The sequence below is a fragment of the Ictalurus punctatus genome, chromosome 28 (assembly GCF_001660625.3).
Source record: "Ictalurus punctatus breed USDA103 chromosome 28, Coco_2.0, whole genome shotgun sequence".
Taxonomy (NCBI): domain Eukaryota; kingdom Metazoa; phylum Chordata; class Actinopteri; order Siluriformes; family Ictaluridae; genus Ictalurus; species Ictalurus punctatus.
This window is the reverse complement of record NC_030443.2, coordinates 14288087-14312286: the sequence shown is the minus strand read 5'-3', so window position 1 is coordinate 14312286 and position 24200 is coordinate 14288087. Positions and strand designations below refer to the sequence as shown.

At 39.7% G+C, this 24200-nt stretch overlaps 1 protein-coding gene across 2 annotated transcripts; it reads right to left on the bottom strand.

The window, feature by feature from the left end:
- Positions 1-5527: 5527 nt before the first annotated feature.
- ywhae2 (tyrosine 3-monooxygenase/tryptophan 5-monooxygenase activation protein, epsilon polypeptide 2) lies at positions 5528-23472 on the bottom strand. Of its 2 annotated transcripts, XM_017459996.3 has the most exons (7): positions 23272-23472; positions 15830-16029; positions 14604-14710; positions 13712-13918; positions 9273-9409; positions 8462-8511; positions 5528-5947 (listed from the first exon to the last, which is right to left on the bottom strand). In XM_017459996.3, the coding sequence occupies exons 1-6, from the start codon at positions 23330-23332 to the stop codon at positions 8504-8506; spliced, it is 720 nt and encodes a 239-aa protein (XP_017315485.1). In that variant the 5' UTR covers positions 23333-23472; the 3' UTR covers positions 5528-5947; positions 8462-8503. The 2 variants fall into 2 exon arrangements, with proteins under 2 accessions (XP_017315485.1, XP_017315483.1); XM_017459994.3 differs by lacking the exon at positions 8462-8511 and having other exon boundaries at positions 23272-23471.
- Positions 23473-24200: the final 728 nt, after the last annotated feature.

Genomic DNA, 24200 nt, shown 5'->3' with positions numbered 1-24200 from the left:
ACCATAACCGGCCAATCAGAAACGTGATTCGACGTTAACAGGAAAGACTACATGCTCAAGCAAGATGGGTGAAGAAGCAGGGAAGTGAATCTGTTAATATCGGTTTGATGCCGTGTTTATTTACATGCTCCGATGCCAACATCTTATACCTGGTGATACTTCATAACGTCGGCCTAGCCTAGTGTGCGTCCTGTCGCTTATTAAACAGTGATGATGGCGATCTGGAGGTTTTTCCACAGGCTACAAATGACAATCAAAGCAAAAATATCGATACAAATAACCTGAATAAACATCTTCAACATCAAACTCCTACTACGAGGAGTTCCTTACTAGCAGCGAACACTAGCTAGTTGAGAAAAATGTCTAGAGAAATCAGCTAGCTAATGTTATAAAGAACAAACCTTGTAGCCTAAGTGTGTGAACACTTGGGAAACATAAACAAAGCTAAATTAAATGTTCAAACACGTGCCTGATAATTCATTCATTCGAAGTAACTTACTCATTTCGATATCAGTTCCGGTATTGATTAATATCAAAAATACATGTTCCTGATCTGGGAAAAATCAGATTGATGCATACCCATAGAAAAATGGATAGAATCAATAGCTATGTTTCCATCCATGTATTTTTATGTGAATTTTGGGATATCGCGTAAAAAAAAAAAAAAAAAAAAAACGCTGGATGAAAACTCCAGATGCGAATAAAATCTCCAAAATGTACATAAAATACTTATGCGCACTCATTTGAAGTGGGTAATTTTTTATTCTGTAAGAAGACTTGAGCAAAAACTACTATAGAAACATATTTACTGAATGGATTCCTCAATGCGCATCAAAAAAAAGTCACGTGACTTTGCCTCAGCGAATCGTGCGATTAGACAATCGGCTTGATTGGTATGTTTGGATAGACGACTTTGCACCGGTTTCCCCAGAAGCGATAATTTTGTTCTCTTGAACACGTGGGATAGAATCCGTGCTTTATTCGCAAATGTTTTATGCACTATAACAATTTTCCGCATAAGTTAAAATTCGCATCTTGGATGGAAACATAACTGATAATCTGCTTTTTACAACAAAGTGGGGGTTTTTATTTAAGGCTAGCGTTGCTCCTACTAGGGGTAGGTGTGGGTTTTAAGTTATAAATGAATATTATAACGTAACAGGGGGCAAAAAATTTTCACTGAACGTAATTGAAAACAAACAAACAAAAAAAAAATCACTTAACCAGTTAATAAAGTTCTTTTTTCAATTGCAGTGTATCGCCGAAACCTAAACATTTCCCCAATAGACCAAAATTCTTAAAGTATTTTTACAATTCTAGTAAAAGACAAAATTTGTTAAAAAATAAATACACATATTTCTGGTTAAAAGCATTGTTTGGGTTTATTTATATCCTAGGCTTCCTATAATGAGAGTAGGCTATCAGATGTGGTTAATGTGTAGTTTTACGTAGCACCGTGGTCCTGGACAAACACTGTTTCTTTTCACCGTGTACTGTACCAGCTGTATACGGTTGAAATAACAATAAAACCACTTGAACTTATGTAAATAACGTTAATATCGCTTCTTTTATTTCGTTTCCAACTAATCTCGTGATGTAAATATCTGTTCCGAACAAACCAAAATGAGAAGTAAACCGTTTTGAATCCCTGCTTGGTAAGACTGCTCATTGAGAAGCCTGTTCATTTTTAAAAGCCTAGTTAGTAAACTCAAAAGAATGTAGGCCATTAACATTAAACTTGACCTCCGCTGGTGCAACCGGATGCAGGTGTTTATTGTATAAATGAAGAGAAGTGGTTTCAGGTCTTCTGCAGAAGTTCACCTTTTGCGTGCTGTAAATTTCTTCCTCCCCAGTAATAACTCTGCGTGTTGACGCATGCATGCACCTGCCAGGTAGGAACAGCTCTTTCTGCTCCAATCTCTCACCTCTAACGTTACAATTACTTCAAGTTGTGTTTGTATACTGTACGTAATCTTGTGTTCGTAAAGTAACTGTTTTGCACTGACTGTAGCAATACTTCAGAAGTGAGGACGAGGACGTCCCCGTGTGTTTCGGATTTTATTAGAGTAACTAGAGCTACAGAGATTTGACTAGTAGCATTTCCTGCACAAAAAAAGAGGCTCTTGGTTTGTTTTTTTTTCTTCTTCACGGCTTTGAAACGGATTTTTAGGAAACATGACGTGAACTCTGGATTTTTAGCATTTCTAGAATAGCACTGTTACTATTTAAGTTTTTGCAGTGAGCGTCACTATGTTTGATAAAAAAAAAAAGTTTGTACGGGTTTTGTTATCCTGGTTGTGTATGTTTAGGTACGATCAATGTTTATATTACCGAGATCTTTAAATATATATAAGTGTGTACATTAAAAGTAAACACAAAAAAAAAGTCTTCTTTATTGTTGCTGAATGTTTACTAAAAATAAAATTGACATAGTTTTATAAAGAGCAGATGCCAGAACCTAGATTTGTGATGTTTTTAATATTTATAAAGACTGAAGAAAACCGTATAAAGTATATTGATATAGTGTGATTTATGTTTTAGGGCATGTTTTTAAACCTGTGTTTGATGGACTGTGTCCTTACAGTAGGCTATGAGTTGTCAATTGGTCAACTATTATAAGTCAACTATTATTGATTATAATCCCCTTATTTGTCAGAATGTTTTCAGCAAGAATTGGATGTCTTAGTTGTATATGTGTATATTTATTTACAAATTATTTGTCTTGTTTCTTGATTATGGATTGTACTTAAAAACAAAATTCCCTAATATATATATATATATATATATATATATATATATATATATATATATATATATATATATATATGATGTCACTCATGTTACTGAACATTGTTTCTCCACTGTATTTTCACGTTTATCCTCACGTGAGGAATATATCAGTCGGATTATTTTAAGCACACTATTATTTAGAAAAGGTTTTGTTTTTGTTTTTGTTTTCACTCCCAACCTTGTGTTCGTTTTTATTTTCGTGCTCATCTGTGAAAGTCCTCATCGTCACAGGCTTTAATGAAAGATTCAAAGATTCTTTCAAACGGTTTCATAAATTTCACTTATGACGCCATAAAAGAAAGGGAAATGTATCATGTAGACTCAAATAAAGTAATTATTAGAAACCTTTGTATGTTGTTGAGTGCAATAAACAAACCAATGTGCAATAAGATTAGTAGCGCTTGTATATTTTATCTGTGATTAAACACACTAAATTAGCTTTATGGGCACAACATTCGGTGAGTGAACTTAAGCAGTGCTCAGGATGTGCAGCTCACTAGCTCCCTCTGCTGTTCACTCGCATGGAACACCGAACGCTCCGGTTATGAGGCTAGGCTTACAGATCAGACAATCGTGCCTCAAATCATTGATTTTCCTCATGTGAGACACAGATCTGACTTTTTCATGACAACGTGAACAGCAATAATAAGTTTTCAATTCTGATTGTTGCTCTTTCATATGTAGTGCCAAAATCTGACACACATCCGCAGTGACAATTCAACCTAGCTCAGTCCAGGGTGCCCTTAAAATGTCTTTTAAAAAAAGGTTTCATGTGAGACTATTAACAACCAATCACTAAAGCAGTACTTAAACTAACTCTATTGCAGAACCAGTTTAACTATTTTGTCGTGACCTGCTTAGAGGTTAGCGCAACTCCAGGGTTGGGGGTTTGATTCGCACCTCTGCCCTGTGTGTGCAGAGTTTGCCTGTTCTCTCATGATATGACAGTAACTGTTCAGTAAAAAGGGCAAGCTCACAGATAAATGTCATTACATCCGAAACACATGGCTGTTAATGGAACTAAAACTAAGTTGTCATGTATATGGGGAGCAAAGTGCTGAAAATAAATTAACAGTTTTATTTTGAAATAACTAAAACCACATGATCTTATTCCATCATTATTACTTCAAAATAAAACTGAGTTAATAACTTTTCTCTTAATAAATAAATATATATATATATATATATATATATATATATATATATATATATATATATATATACATACATATACACACACACACACACACTTATTTTCTGAGCTTTTTATTCTATGTAAAGAAGAACTATTATTTTCCAAATATTTTAACCGGACTCGGTAACTGGTAAAGCTTTGATTTTGCCATAGTACCGTATTAGTATCGAACATTGTGATACTAAAAGTTTGTATTGGCTTCGAAGTCAAAATCTAGTATTGTGACAACCCGTAACACCGACTAGAACAACAAATATTTTAACTTTTTTTGTTTGTTTCTATGAAGTGTTTTAGAGCAGTCTCATGTTACTTGAATGTTTTATACAATGGAATGGCATTTTTTGGGTGTATACACACATGCATATAAATAGATAATGTGCTTTTTAGTAATTAGAATAGGTAAAAATATCTACATCCCACAAAATCCCCACATCAGCCTTTATTCCAGGCATCTCTGATGATTAGCTCATGTAGTGTAGTAATGGTACAATTTTGTTAATAAACAATTATAAACTTCCCCTATAACTACACTTATAGCTATAATGATAGATACGATGAAAGGAAAGCAACATTTATATTTGTTATTAGCATTTTGTGGCTTACTTTCATGCTTTAGAATATCCATTATACTCTTGATACTTTAGTAGTCAACTAAACTAAGAAAAAAGATTTAATTTACATAAGAACTGACTTCATTTCTGCACTACAAAACAATACCCAGTCTGTCCGTCTTTTCAGCAAAAAACACTGAATCAGACATTTTTAGCTCCAATTTGAGCGACTTTCGATGGGACACTCTAAATGATTAAACATTTCGACACATTCACACTACAAACTAGAGACACGTAAGAAAATGTCGTCTTTTTTTTTTTTTTTTTAACTTAGATTTGGTTTTATTTGAAAGTTAAAGTTAATCCCATGCTGTGTTTCATTAAGAATACAGATGGTGCGTGTTGGCTCCGATCAGAATATCCAGTAGTACAAATCAGATTCAAGTGACACATACCGAACAGGTGAGGAGAAAACGAGAAAGTTCTAGAGAGCAAGAGAGGAATGGGAGCACGAGAAAGGGGGGGGCGAAGCGAAGGCAAAGAAATCTGAATCTGAACCAAGTTGAACAAAAATAATAATAATAATCTGAATATGAGTGAAAGCTGAGGAGTTCCCCCGGGGTCTTTTTCAGCCCTGATTAGACAGGAGCGCGTGTTCACATACAGTGCTTGAGCGACGTTCTGCCAGTGTTCGCAAAGCAACAGGAATAGACTGGCAGAAAAACACAATGGCTCCGAGAGCCTGCTTTATAACGGGCATCTAAAAAATTGAAGAGGCATCCCTTTAAAAACAAAGCAGAGAAAAATAAATGCCCTTTGCAGGGTGTTGCATCTCCCAGAAAAGCCAGCTGAGATTTAGCATCCCAGCTGCCATGACACAGTCAGCAATGTGTGTGATTACAGAAGCAATAACTCTGCCAATCACGGAACAGAGGCAAACGATGCCGTACCGCTACCGCGCGCTCAAATAAAAGCAAAGTGAGACATAAAATAAGGCCGTACACAGACGACATTCGGCGAGTTTAATACAAATAAATCAGCAGGGGAAGTTCTCCACAATACCTATTCACTCAGGAGGTCAATTCATGTGAGGATCTGATGGTGCCAAGTTGAAGGGTGGGTAAAGGGGGGGACAGGGGAACATTTAGAAATGCCCAGGGTGTAACCCAAAAGAGCAGAGCGCTAAACTGACATACAGGAGAGAAAAGAGTGAGTGTTGGGGGAGACGGAGTGACTTCAGAGCTCTTTCGGTGATACCATGGAGACCTGAGAGGGGCAGGACCAGAGACTTGGGATAAAAGAGAGAGAGACAGAGAGAGACAGAAAGTAGAGGAAAGAGTGTCCAATGCGGTGACGTCTCACTGGTTCTCGTCTTCCACGTCCTGCAGTGCTTCTTTATTCTGTTCTTCACCTGGGAAGACAACAGATCAGCTCTCAGAGGAGATTCAACAAAAATTGATTCTGATATAAAAACACGCCCACCTTCAAATTTTAATAACAAACACAAACTGTATAAATAAATTTCAATAAACTCCACTTTATTAGCACAGTCATGCAGTTATCTAATCAGCCAATCATGAGGTAGCAGCATAATGCTAAAGAAATCATGCAGATACACATCAAGAATGATGGGTAATGTTCTGATCAAACATCAGAATGAAGGAAAAAGGGTCAGCACGTTGACTGATCGTGACATGGACTTTGGCACTAGATGGGCAGGGTTTGAGTATTTCAGAAACTGCTGATCTCATTGGAATTACACACACTTCAGTCTTCAAATGTCCAGTTTCGATGAGACCGTGCCCATGACAGCCTCAGATTCCTGTTCTTGGCTGACAGGAGTGGAACCTGATGTTTCCTCTCACCACAGTTTTAAAGAGTGCTTACTTGATTTACTATTGACTTCCTGTCAGCTCAGACCAGTCTCGTCATTCTCCTCTGATCTCTCTCATCAACAAGATGTTTCAGCCTGCAGATCCTCAACTCGCAGGATGTCGTGTGTGAAAATCCCAGATGATCAGCAGAAATACTCAAACCAGCTCATCTTGCACCAACGACCATGCTACGGTTAAAGTCACAAAGAGTCACACTTTCCCCCCCAATTTGATCTGAACACTAACCGAAGCTCTTGACGTGTATCTGCATGACTTTTTGCATTTTGCTGCTGCCACATGATTGGCTGATTAGATAACTGCATGAACGTGCAGGTGTACCTAATAAAGTGGATGACGAGTATGTGTAACAGCTCATTATTACAGATTCTTCTGTATCAAAAGGTATTTTCCACTGGACAGTGTGGTATGGCAAGGGATGGTTACTAATCCAATCTCAGAATATTCCCCAACTCCTCAAGTACTCGTCATAGAAGCAGGAGGAGATCTCTGAAGGTTGTGTGGTGACAAGAACAATAAGGATGACTTGCTGCCTAGAACTGCACGAGTTATCGTCAGTACTACAGAGTTGTAACCTGCGTTTAAACGAGTCAACGACGAGTCCCTATAGATGAATTAAACGGCCATGCTAAAGTGACTCGGATGGGAGAGACATGCACAAAGCATGCGAAATGTTTTAGAAATTCCTACACCGTGAAAGCAAGCAAATCTGGCTGAAAATCACCACATGCTTGACGTTTTATCGAGAGTTTAATCGAACAATTAATTGTCGTGAAAGTCGACGCTGAATTCGGCGATGTATGCAAATGGATCGCCTCATTTTTATCCAGCAAAACGTTGGTCACGGGATAAAATATTATCGTTAAACACGTAATAAACAATAACCTTATAAACTCGTACAGTACTGAGCGACAACGGAAAGCTGAAACTCATTTTTGTGCACATCTTGGAGAAAACTTTATCCCTCAGACAACAACTCGCCTCCCCGAGTCCTGCTGGTTCAGCACTATGCGTCTCTAACGTGATTTCAGAACGATATATGAAGCAGTGTTTGGAAATCATTCGCTCTTATTCATTTTTAGAACTTTTAAAGAATCCAAGTACTCATAAAACAGAGGAAATCAGTCTGTGTGTGGTTTGTGAGTGTACTGTGCAAACGGAAGGCTTCTGACCTGAAAACCTGGGGTAAATGTCAGCAACGGTAAAACTTTACTGCAGGAAATTAAAAGGTTCTGATAACGTAGTGATATCGTCTCCTGAAGCTGCTTACTAGTGTATTTTTTTTTTCCATATTAGCTCTATTTCTGGCGTCATCCATATGCCCCTGTGTGGTACTCTTGGTTCTCTGCCAAGAGCTGAGTTCCTAGGGTCACTTGACAATAGAAATAATGTGGAATCGATGATTTGCTGCTGTACCGCATTGTCCTGTGGAAAACTACTATAAAAAACAGTGATAATGTACTGTACACAGACCGTCCTATAGCATGCACACAAACACACCATATAACGGAGAGTGTTCCAAAGCAACAGACCGAGTGTGTTTTTAAAAGTGTCCATAATGCTCACTCAGACACAAGGCGCTGTGTTAAATGTGTACAAAATATATAAAAATTCATGAACTATGCAAGGCAGTGTTAGCTGGAACTTCATTTACAGGCTGCGGGAACCCCACTAGGATTTCTCGGCCGCTTGCTGCTTGGCAGTGTAACCAAGGCGACTGTGTGGCCAACTGCCTGACACCGATGCATGGTGAGGAATTAGCAAGGAGCCAAAGGCCCAGAAACAAAAGGGACTGGAATAGCAATCAGTGATGTCATACAAGCTAGGCTAGCTGGAGCAAGACCGCAGACGAGTGCAGAAGTGTAGATTAATCTAATGTGAACGGGAGGAACACACTGCCCTCGTGACGAAGCTTTGAGGACAATAAACAGATCTTCACTTGGACACACACAGCAGGATGCAGTGTAGTTAGTAAGGAGCAGCAGAGGTCAGAGAGAAAAGGTGAGAAAAAGCACAGAAGCGAGATAACTTACAAAGAGGAGCTCTAGTGGGAAATGAGGGGGGAGTGGAGGTCCTTAAGAATCTACACCAGTGACATGGGGGAGAGAGCGAGAGGTTAAAGAACTGAGGAGCATAAGTTAGAGAGAGAAAGACACCGGGCGAGAGAAAGAGACAGAGCGAGAGAAAGAAAAAGAGACAGGGCAAGAGAGAGAGAGAGAGAGAGAGAGAGAGAAAAAGAGACAGGGCGAGAGAGACAAAGAATGTAACACAGCAAGGAAAACGGAAAAAGAGAGAGAAAGCAAGAAAATGAACAGAAAAAAGAATGAAGGAAACAACCAAGAAATGAAATAAAAACAAAAAGAAAGGAAAGATAAAGAAAATAACATTAAAGGGATGAAAAAAAGGACAAAATTAACAAAAGGAAAGAAATTTTTTTATAAAATAGAAATAAAACAGGAGGAGGGTTGTTCAAAATAAGGAAAAAAGTAAGGAAAGAGCAAATAAAGTTCGAACTGGCTAGAAATTAGAGACATGACAGAAAAGGAAAGAACGGGAAAAGAAATCAGCTGTAATAAATCAAAAGGGACACAAGAAAAAGAAAAACAAAAAGTAAAGTAAAAGAAAAAAAGAAAAGAAAGGAAAAGAAAACGGTTAGAAACTATGAACATGAAAGGGAAACGTAAAGGACAGAAAAAGAATCTGCTGTAACGAACGAGAAATTAGGGACACAACAGGAAGTGTCCACTGAACCGCGTGTCCAATCAGAGCCCAGCGGTCGACGTGTAAACAGTTTACGGCGCCTCGGGCTGCTCTCGAGCTCAGTGGTCCTGCTCGCTCTCTTACCGTCTCCCTGCATGTCTGAAGTCCATAGTGTCAGGTTGTCGCGTAGCAACTGCATGATAAGTGTCGAGTCCTTATAGCTCTCCTCACTGAGCGTGTCCAGTTCTGCTATCGCATCATCAAACGCCGCCTTCGCCAACCTAGTCAAGGAGAACAACCGGGTCAAGGGTCAGGCCTGAGGGAGACGCGCTTCCATTTCAAACTTCCTTCATCAAATTGTTACACGTTTTAAAAAATGAGTAATATTTCAAACTTTTCAAATATCTGAATATTCAAGTAACATTTAAACAATTATTAAATGTAACAAAAACTATTATGTAAAATTATGTTGTTTTTTTAAAATGTGTTAACAAAAAAACAAAGAAACAAACAAACAAAAAAAAACATGTCACAGGATGGAGGACTCATTTTTATTGGACCAAACCAGTACACCGTCCTCTTCATTCTTAAATTGCAAACTATTCACAACAACTTGGAGTATATAAGGAACACCCGTTGATTATAACAGGAACGAACCAAAACATTGAATGGATAGAGATCTAGAGAGATAAATAGATAGATACAAACTTTTAATAATTGAAAATTATTTTAAATACTTTTAATAATTTAATAAAATGTAAATCGCTGATAAATTGTTGTCGTATAAGAGGAATAAAACACATTTGGGATGTGCCATTTAGTCTGTACAGGATGTCGCAGAGTTTTGAGAAAATTTCTCTGGCTTTTTGTAAAATTTGCAAGCAACTTGCCTTTTTTGCTACTTGACTCGGCGAAATCGCAATCGCACTAACTTGTTCTGCACGCTCTTTCACAGTAACGTTTGTAGGTAAATGAGACCTTTGAGCTGTACTCATATTCGACGCACATGAATCGAAGAGGGCTTTGACTGAACGTGCCTTGTGATGTCACATGATGCGCCTTGGACCAAATCTGCAGAAAACCTGCGGTGATTTAAAAAAAAAAAAAAGCGAGCTCCTCAGAATATTGTGGATTTTGCTCGAATTTTGTTTTAATTTCTGCGAAATCCTGGAGGGACTGGATGTTTTAGAAAATCAACAAGAGTTGGCTCTGCCGTGTCACTATACCTTAGAGGAACAGTTTTACATCAAACTTTTACAAAGTCCTAACACTACGTATTACCTCTAAAACACTAGATAAATGTTTCCTAAGTTTTTAGAATCTATTTATGTGGCGCGTCTTCCAGAAGCGTTTGTCAATCTGTTGTTATTGAGACGATAACATAACCTTCAGCTCAAACAGAAATGGCCAATTTAACTTTTTTTTTTTTTTTTTTAAACTATTGACACTGTTGCGAAACACTTCAATCTGCAATACTAGAACGATTATCATTAGAAGCTGAGAAGCTAGAAGCACAAATAAAAGGAAATAAATATGTAAAGATTGCACTTGAACTTATACGGACTCAAAAATGTCAAACATGATGAAAATGTGTTTAACTAAACTTTTTTTATTTATTTATTTATTTAAATATACCATATTGCAATTCATGATAAAAGAAGCTACCCTGAAACGACCTTGATCAGTCCTTAAATAAAGCCTAGCAGACCTTCAGACACTGATGAATTAGCGATCCGCTGTAGACCAGATGCACAGCTGATGATTCACAAAGACATGAAGGGCTGGTTTGATGTTGTTTCACACCTCACACAGTAAACAGCAGCTTTCCTAACACAGCTTTCTATCACGCTCATCTGGAGGTGGTTGATGAATGAAATGCGGCGTGATCAGAAAGAAGACTCGCAATCGCCCGAGCTGAGCTTTTGTGTACACTCGTCATGAATATATGCATATGAGGAATATGACGAACACACCACAGAGGATTAATTGAGCGGTCCATCCAGGGTTTCGCGATTGCAGAAATGAACGCAAAAATCAAGCAAACTCTGCAAATATACGGAGAAGCTTGCAATTTTTTAAAAAAAATTACTGCAGGTTTTCCGCAGATTTGGGCCAAGATGCATCACGTGACGTAATCACAACATGGCATTCACCCTCTTCGATTCATGCGCGTCGAACATGGGCACAGCGAAAAGGTCTCATTTATCAACAAACGTCATTGAAAAAGACCGTATAAACAATTTCGCCAATTTACGTCGTTTTCCACAAAAGAAGGACAAAAAACAAAAAAACAAGCATTTTTGGCCACAACACAGGGGCGGCTGTGGCTCAGGTGGTAGAGCGGGTTGTGCACTAATCGTAGGATTGGAGGTTCGATTCCCACACGCCGAAGTGTCCTTGGGCAAGACACTGAACCCCAAGTTGCTCCCAATGGCAAGTTAGCGCCTTGCATGGCAGCTCTGCTACCATTGGTGTGTGTGTGTGTGTTTGTGTGTGTGAGAATGAGACACAGTGTAAAGCACTTTGTAGACCGGCTAAGGTTAAAAAAGCGCTATATAAGTGCAGACCATTTACCAATCACCAAAAAAAAAACCCTCAGTGAAATCCTGTACAGGCTGAGTTAAACTGGAGTCTAAAAGGTTTGTACTAGAATTGCAAATGGGATCCAGATGTTCACTCACTGTTAAAAGTATAAGAATGATCAAATGAACTGGGATATATAAAGCATTTATGTGCCGTGTGGTGAAAGTGTTCTTTGCCACATGCTTAAAAAAAAAAAAAAAAAGGAAGGGAATTCACTGGAAGTTAAATCAGAACACTTGCCAGACGAGTGTTTCTGCATCGCTAAAAAACACACGTTCCAACATGAAAACACAGATCCTGTAACAGAGCAGGTAGGCTGGAGGCATTTCTCATTCATACACATAGAATCAGGATTTCTTATCGAAGGTAAAGACATGGGCGCTTTATCTGCATTTTCAGTTGTCTTATTACTTTGTTTTTTGGACGACTTTACTATGACAAGCTTATTTTATACACACAGAAGAGCAGCTGCTTCTTGTGATTACATTCAACACTCCATTTCAATCATGGTGGCGCTGAATTGAAATGCCTCATGGGTTGACGTGCTTGACTCACCCAAGTCTGACTCACGTGTGTTCGACTTTGAACCATAAATAACCCAGCAGCCCTTCTAACTCTAGCCTTCATTTCAGAGCAACAAGGATAAAGGGGAAAACAAACAATCAAACAAACAAAAACTCACTAGTCATTTATACTCGGGTAAAAATGACTGTAAAGGTGCACTTTGAAGGTCGATAGTTACCGATTGAGGAAGTGTGGTCAAGTGTGCAATATATCTCTCTCTCTCTCTAAATATATATATATACATAAATAGATTGGATGAGAAATTCTACGAAGCTGCTTTCACACCTTTGTTTGCCGTGAGCCGACCCCGAATCAGCCCGACTGCAGGAAGTGAACTAAACAAACCTGTGTGTTTTTGGGGTTGCAGAATTTTTGTAGATGCAAGCTGCAAGCTGAGCTGCAAACTGCAAAATGGACAGAGCTGTAGCGCTGCAGAAACACTTTGCTCTGAATACATGGGCAGACAAACAACTTGAGGAAAAACCCTGGGTGTGATGGACAATTTCTTCAAAGCTAGTTGTTTGTATAATTATCTAATCATTTATTTAGCTACAGCTCCATGTTCTCTGTGTTTGGCAAAGGTTCGTTTACCTTTTTCCATAGCCTTTTTTCTGACCAATAAACAAATAGGTTTTACAAACACATTTTTAGCCCTGCACGCCCCTCAGCAAACATTTTCTTTGCTTTTTTGGTTCATATCACACTCCGTTTACATGCACACCAAATTCCACATATATACACCTTTTATTTTTTTTGGGTTGCAGCCATATTCCGAATACGGTGTTTATATGTGTACAGGCACCGAAATATTCCTGTATACATGGCTACATACCCGAGTTGCCATTCCTAAATACCTAGTCTACAGCTAAGCACCTGTTAGCACCCACAGTTCCTTGCAGCCTGGCCTGAGCATGTGCAGACATCTCCTTCCAGTGGATTTTCTGAATAAGGTGTTTACGTGCAACAAATTTCTGATTAAAACAGGCATATTCCAGGACGGGGAACCAGAATATTGTCTTAACCTGAATCGGCCAATCAGATTGTGGTGTTTCCATGACTCAATACTAAATATAATATGAACAAATTCTGATTAATATCAGAATATTGATGCATGAAAACGTAGCCAACGTGAAGATCAAGCTGCAAACGGATAAAAGTATTAATTACACTCTGATTTTAGAAATCCGTTAATAGACACGAGTGTGAAAACAGCCTCAGGCATCGTAGTGATTCTCAGTATTGAATCTGTACGTTCCTGATCGGTTACTTGTTTTGCTTTGCACATTTGTTCTTGTACTGAACAACCTCCTGAATGGGTGTACTGCATGTATTTTACCCTCAACTGCAATATCATGCACAGAAGAGATCATAGAACGGATGCTTGAAAATAAGTTTGGAATTCAGATCAAACCCAGAAAACTCTATGTGGAGCTGACCTGCAGGCACGGTCTGGAGAATTGAGGATCTCGTAGTAGAAGACGGAGAAGTTGAGTGCCAGCCCCAGGCGGATGGGGTGTGTCGGCGGCAGCTCGATCATGGCGATGTCGCTGGCTGCTTTGTATGCTACCAAGCTGTTCTCGGCTGCTTCCTTCCTGTCGTTGCCTGTAGCAAACTCTGCCAAGTACCTGTGGTAGTCACCCTTCCTGTGCGCACACACACACACAAGAATCATGATCCTGAAGCTTAAGTTTGTTTCAGAGTGTGAGACCTAAAACAAATAAAGCAAAAAAATTTAAATACGGCTGACTATAAAACAATCAATTGTGACGGTACGTATTTATTGAACGCAACTAATTTTGAAGGTTTACAACTTGCGAGACTTTCTGCACCGTGTTCAAAGTGGCCAAAGCAGGACAGTGTTTTCATCACGAACAGAGCACAGGGTCAGAGCGTTTCATTTTAATCTGTATAACGAGCTGTAACTTCAAGGTACTCACTGCACTGGATGTCCGGTAGGCTACATTTAAAAACATTCACCGCTTTTGGCAAGTTGTGATGTACAAAATAATAATAAACAAAATAATCAATAGATCAACAGACTGTGGAATGCTTAAACGAGCAAACAAGCGATAAAAGTGCCAACTCTGTCAAATGTTTATTGCTTAATGTGTTACTAGAGGCGGGTGATATAGAGAAGATACCACAGCAATATTTCTCACAAGAAAACGTTTTTTTTGTTTTGTTTTTTAAAGAAAGAGAGATGATGATATTTGTGATATCTCAGGAAAGCGTACTGTTTATTACTTCATCATACCGCCCAGCCCGGTGTTACCCGACAGCACTGGCGGAAATAAAATAAAACGGTTTGTAGTGTGATTGTGAACGTACATTTTGTAATAGAAAACCTTTGACTCGCCCGTGTTGGCTGAAGGAATGAGGTGTTTGTCCAGTACATCCAGAATGTCGTTACAGATTGATTTCAGCTCTTTCTCCACCTACAAAGGAAACACAAGTGTTTCATATCAAGAGTAGATAACAAGCCGACACGAGGAGGTTTACGATCGAATCAGTCACAGTATTAAACGACTGCTTAAAAAAAAAAAAAAAAAAAAAACACAACACACAGGTGGTTAGAATTAAAGACAGGATATATGCCAGCCTGTACCATTTTCTTACTAATAGATTAGGCTAATGTTATCATCATGGAAAGGCAGTGCGGGTTGAAAACAACACCGTCCTGCGCAAGAAATGTGTGGAACATCTGGTTTCTATGACCTTAAAAGAAAAATAAGAGGGTCAATAACCTAAGGGTGCTTTCACACTTGTGTTTGTTTCCACAGAAAAGAAAACGGAAAAAAAAAAAAAAAAAAAAGCACCAGCTGGAGATGCTTTAGTGCTAATATGGAGAAGGAAGGTGAAAGGCTCACACAACATGAAAACTGTAACCATAGCAACATTACCAGTCATATTGGTGCTGGCTAACTAACCGGCCTAGCTTGCGATCTACGTTACATTTATCATCAAGTAATAAAGAGCAACTGGATTTAACGTGATGTAGCTTTTGAGATGGAAGATAAAGAGAATTTGAGTTCCTCGTGCGATTGTGTCCCATTAAAGTCGGACGTCACATCACGGAAACAAAAAACAGCCAAAGTTGTTATTTTTAGTTTTATGGCATTGCTGGAATATTGGCAATGAAATATTTTAGAGGCAGCGGCGTCATAGATTTCCTTATACTCGCTCGAGAACATTTTCAGCAGCTCACGTGTCCTCCATGGTCGTTTTCCCATTTTGCGAATGAGACGCAAAACACTTTGCATCACTTTATAGCCAGCTGCCTCCCATACAAAACACTTTTTGCGGGGGGGGGGGGGGGGGGGGGGGGGGGGGGGCTTTGGAGTGTAGAAGAACCCACTCGTGAAAATACTCTTAAGTGTGAAAGCACAAGACGCCTACTAGATGCAAGTATTTTGAAAGACTTCTAACACGGAACTCAACACAGAGCAACATAATGGACACGTCGAGATGAAATGCTTTTGAAACGCATACAATGAAGTACAATGAGTACTGCCTCAGCTCTGAACAGTTTTAAAGTCTCTGTGACGCGTCCTCACCGTTTGCCTGTATTCGCGGATCATTTTGAGTTTGTCTTCTCCACCTTTGCTCTCCTCCTTCTGCTCGATGCTGCTGATTATCCTCCATGAAGCTCTCCGTGCACCGATGACGTTCTTATAGGCCACGGACAGCAGGTTCCTTTCCTCCACCGTCAGCTCCACGTCCTTCCCTGCGACGCTCTTCATGGACTCCACCATTTCTGCATCCCAAAAAAAAAATCCACACATACAAGCCATGTCACCTGTGAGCTTACAGTGGAAACGTTAAAGGCACAAACCAGAGGATGTTTGGTTGATTAAAAAGACAGTGACGGATCGTGTTCTTGCCCATCACTACGGCCCTTTCCATGTGGAAATGGAGTTTTAAATTTCTCCCAATTATTTTATAATTTTGTTTAACACTTTATGTTAAGCTTCTTTTTCAGTGAACCAAAATGCTGTTTTCGTGTGGACAAAAGGTCAAAAAAGATCTCTGTATACATGGGCAGGGCCTATGAAACACCTGTGTCCTTATTTCACTACATTACACCTGACAAATGCAAATCTGTCGCCACGGACAAGAGGAAAATTTAATTACAGTGGAAAAATATACTCAACGACACCACATCAAAGCTAGACAACATTGAATACCTGATTTAGGTGTGCTGGAAACTGGGACAAGACAAAAAAAAAAGGGAGTGGGGGTGGGGACTGTACCTCCGAGTCAACAGCCTTGTGTGTATGTGTGTGTGAGAGAGATGGAAGCAAACCATGGAGATGATTCCAAAAAGCAGAGAAGAAAAGATTTTGAATCACCGACACTGATGCAAATATGCCAGGGTTTTGCCAAACTATTGGGCATTACAGGATTAATTGTTCCTTGTAATATCACGTGTGCCAATAAAAACAACTTTTTAAATGTATTAAAATCTATATGGTACATAACAGTTTACGAGGTGTCTTATAAACATATAAATCTAAAGCTTAGATCTGGTTACTCCCACATTAGAAGGGTTACAAGCTGTGGCTATTTCTAAACAGAGTGACCTTTAACCTTTCCCACTGAGCTTGTTGCCAGGCAACCCTCAAGTTGAGGAGGGGGAGCTCTTGGCCATTATAAAAGGCGGATCGTCTTTTCTGCTTAAGAACAGGGACGACAGGTTAAAGAGTGTTCAAGCCCTCAGGCCATTCAGTAAGTGTCAGCACTACACAACAAAACCTATTAGCTTTAAAAAAAAAAAAGTCCTCTTGATAGGACTGGACTGCAAGACTGCAGGTTCTCAGAAGAGAAGCATGACTACCATTTACCATCATAGTATTTAAGATCAGGTTGCTTCTGTACGATGTAATGGTGCTTCGTTGCTATGTGACACAGCTAGCTGAAACTGAATGCCTAAATTTAGCTCAAAGAAATGTGGCCATACTGCGAAGATCTCTGTACAGTTCGTTAAAATCAGAGCAGAAAATCAAACCTTTTGTTAATCATTATTGCCATATTGGCCTTTGCGATACCGACATTGCAGATTACGAATCACTACAAAAAGAAAAACAAACATTATTAACGACAATAAACATAGCTGCGACAGACAGGGTCCAAGCGACCAGAAGAAATAACACCCCCGGTGGCCAGCAGAACAATAAGGAGATCATAGATCAGGTCTTTAACTGTGTGGCACACCCAAAAAAACTTGCGGGGATATTGCAGATGAGGGGTGAGAGGGGAAATATCAAAAAATGTAACTGTATAAGACCTGCCAACTCTTTTGTGCAGAAGCACCGTATTTTAACATGGGAGTGAGCAAGAAGTTATTACTCAATAATACACCGTATTAATAAAATCAACATTTGAATCTAGAATGATTGACAAACGTGTAGGTGGATTGAATTTGTTGACGTTAACTGCCCCTGGAAGCCCCTCCTCACAATAATAAGTGGGCCTCAAGCGGGAAAAAAGTTTGAAAATGTCTACCATAGATATACGTACTGCTCAGGTTTTGTGAAGGGTGTGCGAGTGTGTGTGCGACAGTGCTCTGCAATGGACTCACCCTCCGTCCAGGGTGTCTCATGCCCCAAGTCCTCTGGGATGAGCTCTAGGCTCCCTGTGTAGGACTATGTGTAGGATAAGCAGTATGGAAAATGAATGGATACTGATTATTGATCATTTCTGTCATGAAACAGAGGTTGAACTGATTTAAAATCCAAAAGCAAGAACACCACTGGCCATGTAAACTGACTGAACTTCCACTAATGCAAACTCTGAAACCAGACTCAAATCCTAGAAGAAGGGAAAAAAAAAAAAAAAAAAATCCTGCCAATCTACTTGTAACTAGATCCAGCAAGCAAGTGGTGCCTACAATGCCAAAACTCCTAAAAACATTAACAAAAGTCCTTGCCCAGGAAATCCTTGTGCATAAAGTACTTTCTTTGGACCTTTTCTTGTGTGCTCTTAAATCTTTATTAAAGTGATTACAAGAAGACGCCCTTTAACGGTGTCATTTCTCCCTCGCTTCCTCTCTCTAATGGAGAGGCTGGTGGACTGCCAGCATGTTTTGCGCAGAATGCAGACAAGGCCCCATCATTATTCTATAATGCTCATCTAGGACCTGCTTTTACTGGACTAAATGCGCAGGGAATACAAAATGACCAACCAAAAAAAGAACAGAAACACCCTCTGCTAATGCTAGGACATGCTGCAGTGATCTGTACACATGAGCTCCTGGCCATTTCTAAGATAGTAGGCATGCACGGCGCAAGCCCAAACACGTAGCGAGGAGCTGATTCATGAGTCCGTCCCAGAGGAGCCGCCTATGTCAGACAGACAAATGCACTCTGAAGATAAGCAGTGGAAGCAGGGGGATGATATCATCGATATGGGAATGCGGAGAAGCATAACGTAGTAGTGACTCTGATGCATAGTTTGTTTCATTTCGTGATGGCCCGAGTAACACAGTAAACTTGCAGTGAAATGTCTTTCTTGAAAAACAGCTGATGCCAAATTTAAGACTGGTGACCAAAAATGTCCATACTGGTGCAGGTGGAAATTTGGCCATCACTTAGCATTTCAGCTTTGCCTGGCAATATTGCAGTGAAGAAACACTGGAGAAGATTTTTGTCAGATTTTTAGCTACCTTACCAATTAGCATTTATTCTTCTACTTTTTTTTTTTTTATTGTATTTTTTTTAAACTTTGTGCTGCATTACAGGTCAATGCTGCCAAAGTAGTTGTGCTACTGGTTGATGATGCAAATTCATCCAAGTTCACCAAATTTGAACTCGACACAAAGTTTCCCGTGCAAATGACAGTCACGTTGATGCAAAACATCTGATCACAGCAAATCTGACCACAATTTCCTTGATAAAAACTTATCGCAGAAACAGTTACATCAATAATGGTGCTCCTGGACGTCTAGCTGAAGCTTCTGGGAGACGGGATGTACGAAGTCAAAAAAATGCGGATTTACACACTGCATGCTTCAACTAGTGATAGGGAGTCTTTATTGATCACATATACATTACAGCAGAGTGAAATTCTTTTCTTCGCATGTCAGGAAGTTGGGGTCAGAGCGCAGGTTCAGGCATGATACAGCACCACGGAGCAGAGAGGGTTAAAGGCTGTGCGCAAGAGCCCGACAGGGGCAGCTTGGCAGTGCTGGGGCTTGAACCCCCGACCTTAAGATCAGTAACCCAGAGCCTTAAATGGATGGAAATCTCTACTGTGTGCGTGTTTGAAAGAGAGTGTGTAAGGTATTCTGACGTAAGGCTTGTTCTTGACTATAGATTGCATGGTGTGGAACGACATAGCAGGAAGGCAGGGGGAGGAAAGGGGGGCATCACCATTACACCACTGCACTGGAATTCTCACAGATCAGGAGCCTCCGACGGCATCCAAAGTACCGCAGACACTGCACCTCGTAGTAAGAAAGAAAAGACAGAAAGAAGAGCCTTTTCTATCAGGAGGGTTTTTCCCCCCTCTGGAAAGACAAGTAGTGGGGAATGGACAGGATGTGCCTGTTCTGTTCTGAGCTTATGTAAGAGGAGGAGGAGAACCACCCCACCTCCCTTGCCAACCCTCTCTCCTGCTGAACCCTTCCACACACATGGGGCTGTGTTCCTCCCCCTGAGAGCATGACTGGCATGACCTCAGCTGTACCCGCTGCCTCATGGGTTCCTGCCGGCTGTGGAGAAGGGTCTAAAAAGAAGACTTCATCCACGTTCTCGAACAGCGCCGTAACGGAAGTATATAATGTTCCAAGCCAATGGAAAATGACTGTGCACATTTAAATTGATGGAATTTGGCAGATGCCCTTATCCACAACGATTTACATTCAACAGTGACATCTTGGCAGTGCTGGAGTTTGAACTCATGACCTTCCTCTCGGTAGTCCAACGTCACCGGGTGCCAATCCATCACCGGGCTCCCACGTCTACAGGTGTAATTTTATTACGTGCTAAAATTGCACACTTGGCTATTGACATAAACCGAGAAATAATCTCAATAATAATATCAAACACCAAACCAAAATAAATGTAATGCTGCTAATCAGCACAAGCAAATGTGAACAGTTTTATTTAATTTTTCCTTAATTAGGGAGACTCCACAGAATTTAAGTACACTGCGACACTCGTATAAATCCATCATTATCATTTAATCGATATAACGTTTATAACTTGAGTGAATAAAAGCTCGTTAGTCGACTGACTCTAGAGCTGAACACAACTGGTCAGCGGAAACCTGCCGACATGGCTGAGGGTAGTCGTGTTGAAATGAAACGCAGCGTAAGGCAAGGTGACGCGACACACTGAAAACATGGAAGTTGCTACAAAACCACGTGACGATCTGACTTTACATTTAATGACTTGAAAAGAACTCACTGATATAGCAATCCCCCTGCGATATCAGAATCATGTATACTGAAGAAGAAGAAAAAAGTGAATGTTAAACTAATGAAAATAACATGTTTTGTGGTGGTACAAAAACCAGAAGGAAGGGTTTGATTTACATACTCGTATATAGATAGATACCTGCTGGACAGGTCAGACCAGACACCGACCCCTAAAAACTGGGCTACACCAAAAATACTTTATAGAAAGACTACTTCTTAAATCATTCTCAAGGTTAAACATTGATCAATGCTTTTCTATAAATTTCTATTTAAAAAAAACTACAAATACAAGAATGTAATTCTCATCAGCAATCTGCTCTTGGCATCTCTTCCATACAACCTCTAATCACACCACTTTCTCTTCAGTGGCCTAGATTTCCTAAAGAGACCCAACTTGCACCAGCGGCTCCACCTTTAATTTAGAGCAGAAGTCCCTCTACGGTTACGCATCAGAAACCAGAACCATCAGAACCCTGGAGTAACTGAGAAACGAGTAGTCGTCGATGACAACCAACTAGTCAGCTAATCCAGTACTCATTAAATACAGCCAACTAACTGAGTGGTAGAACGTTTACCACTGCAGTAACGGTGACACGAAGCAAAGCCTAGGGTGCCGATACTTTTAAGGATCGATATGGAGAATACGGCACGCAAACTTGATGCAACATAGACACAAGGAATCACCCCTCCATTGTGACTGAATCACTATCGATATGTATGTATTATCTACATACCGTTAATCACTATCGGTATGTAGTCCACCATAACAGGCTCTACAATGCGATTACATTACACACGAATGTAGCAAGCATACAATAAATACTTACTGATCTGCACTATTTTTAACTCCACGCATACATCCTGCTTAGACTCGCACGTTACCTGGACAAGAAAAGTAACGGAGCTTAGTAACCCAGGTGCTTAATTACGGTTTGACTCACTCAATGAAAAATTGTAGGACCAGGAACGTGTTACTGTATCGTGTCGTACCTGAATGTCCGACGTACGCATCCTAATCAGACTCTCTCAGGGACCAATCCAACTCTCTGCTACCTTCTGGTGCTGAACATTGTCAGAGAGCTCATGGAAACATGCTGCAGTTTTTTTTTGTTATGATAACATTAAAGCCCCCTTGTTCTAGTTATATATGAAAGTAGTTGTCGAGATAAGTTAATTGTTGCCACATGGCAACACTGAGGGTCAAAGGAAACTAAAGGAAAAGTTAACCCTGAACAACTTGAATACTAACCTTAATAACGAATGCTTTAATAGTTCAAGTTAAAACGGCACCAACCAACAAATTAGGACTACTAACCACAGCACAATTCTTTCAACGTAAACATATTTGTTGTGTGTAAAAGTGGACTTCTCCTTTAATTCAGTGTTTTAGGCGAGTATCTACCCTGATGTTGTTCACTCCTAAAGCATACAGGACGTGTGTTTATAAAGCAACCCCCACTGCACTGCTACACGTTTTGACTGACATGGAAAACCATTTCTCCGCAGTCTATTAAACATAAATAGCTCATCACCAGCAATGGTCTGATTTCTATAGCTAGTTCTTCCCACAAATTCGTGCCAAGTCTTATAAACGACCCTTTAGTGATGCCACTTTATCTGGTTAATAAAACAACCAGTTTAGGTGTATTGAACGCAGCATGGATGGCTAATTAAACAATAACGCTAGCCGCTATAAAGAGGTCGCGTTGCATTTTATCTAACTGAACTCACAAAGGTTTGACTGACATACGAGTTGGTATATATCTATAATTAGAAAGAGGACAATCTATGAAATAAAAATCAAATGAGTTAGCTGCCTGGGTCTAGCATTACTCGAGTCCATTTAAACGCAGAGGCTAAAGCTACTACATATTATTACGCGTTTTATGCTAGTTAAGCAAGTCACCGTGCGAGTTAAACCTAACGAATTAAAAAGGTATAACGGTATATTCTACAAAATACATAATGAATCTAAAGACAAAAATAAACCGATAATAAGCCTTCTTGTTAGCAACGTGACTCGGTGACACAGTGCTAGCTAGCATGTTGTTAGCCTGGAAATGAATAATGAATAGTTCATCTAATCTCAGCGTGTCAAAGTGACCAGACGCGTTCATTAACACCTGGTGCTTTTTAAAAATTATAGTATTTTGAACGGTGACAGTGTTCAAATGTGCGCTTATTGCACAGAATATGTGAGTGTGTGTGTGTGTGAGAGAGAGAGAGAGAGAGAGAGAGAGAGAGAGAGAGAGAATAAGAATAAGAATAAGAATAAGGCCTCGACTAAGCAGTGATATAGCTAGCACTACTCCCCCTCCAATCCCATTAATCATAACCGCTTAATAAGAGTCGCTCCTTCTCAATTAAAGACTCATATTATCATTTACTCTGCATAAACAATATGAAACGGAGTAGCTTGAATTGTTCACACCACATTCCCGACTCACACAGACCTTCCAAGTATTAAAAACATGACTTGGAAAGCGGCCTGCGGAGAAGCTAACGGGCTAACAGGAGAAAGTGTGGAATAAGCAGCACGCGCTGCACAAACCTCGCGCGACAAACAGCATTCGCACTTACCATCGTATCTTTCTGCTTGTTCGGCGAGTTTCGCCTGGTATACAAAGTGATCTCGGTCCATGGTGCTCGGGCAATTCGTGACAGCGAAGAGAGGGGGGGAAGAAAGGCTCGGAGGTGGGCGAGTCTGTCTGAGTCAGTCGGTGGTTCCTAACGGAGCAAAACCACAGCAGCCGGGCTTCCCGCTCTACCGGTAGCTAACGCATTTTTTTTTTCCGCACCCGTATTCCACAAAGCCACGCCTCCTGCTATAGAATTGGCTCTAAGGGCTCGTACTCGGGCGTATTCCAAGCACTAACAACCAATCAAATCATAGCATGGGAATATATGAAAAGGAGTAGGAGGGGCTAAATAGAATACGGGTGGGGGAAAAATGTAAGTAGCTGGTTTCCAAAGATGGCGTAGGAACTCCATACAGGAAGCAGGCAGTGAGCTCAGTGCTTTTCCACACACGCGGTCGTGGTACAGCTCTGTTTCTACCCTAAAACCGAATAACGAAAAATAAAAAATAATACAACATTATATTATATACACACATCTGTGTAATTATTTATGTGTATATATAATTATTCATATAATAAGTTACAATCTTTTCAATTATCAATTATCCTTACAAACGTACGGGTGCTAAAACTTTTTGCAACCAGCAACACTTCTGCGGCAAATGTCTTTTTTTTTTTTTTTTAATTAATTAAAGGCTTTTTATTCAGTTTTAAAGTAAAGACATTCTGTAACAGTTAAACAGCACTTTTCCTGTTTAAGTGCAGTTTACATTCCTTATACTTGTTTCAAAGTTATTGAGATTTTGATTAAACCTGTTACATTAATTTCAAATTGTTAATCAATTAATAAGTAATTAATTAACCATTTGGGTGATGATGGTACAAGAAAATAAGCATGGCCAGATTCCATTATCTGGAAGTTAATTAATT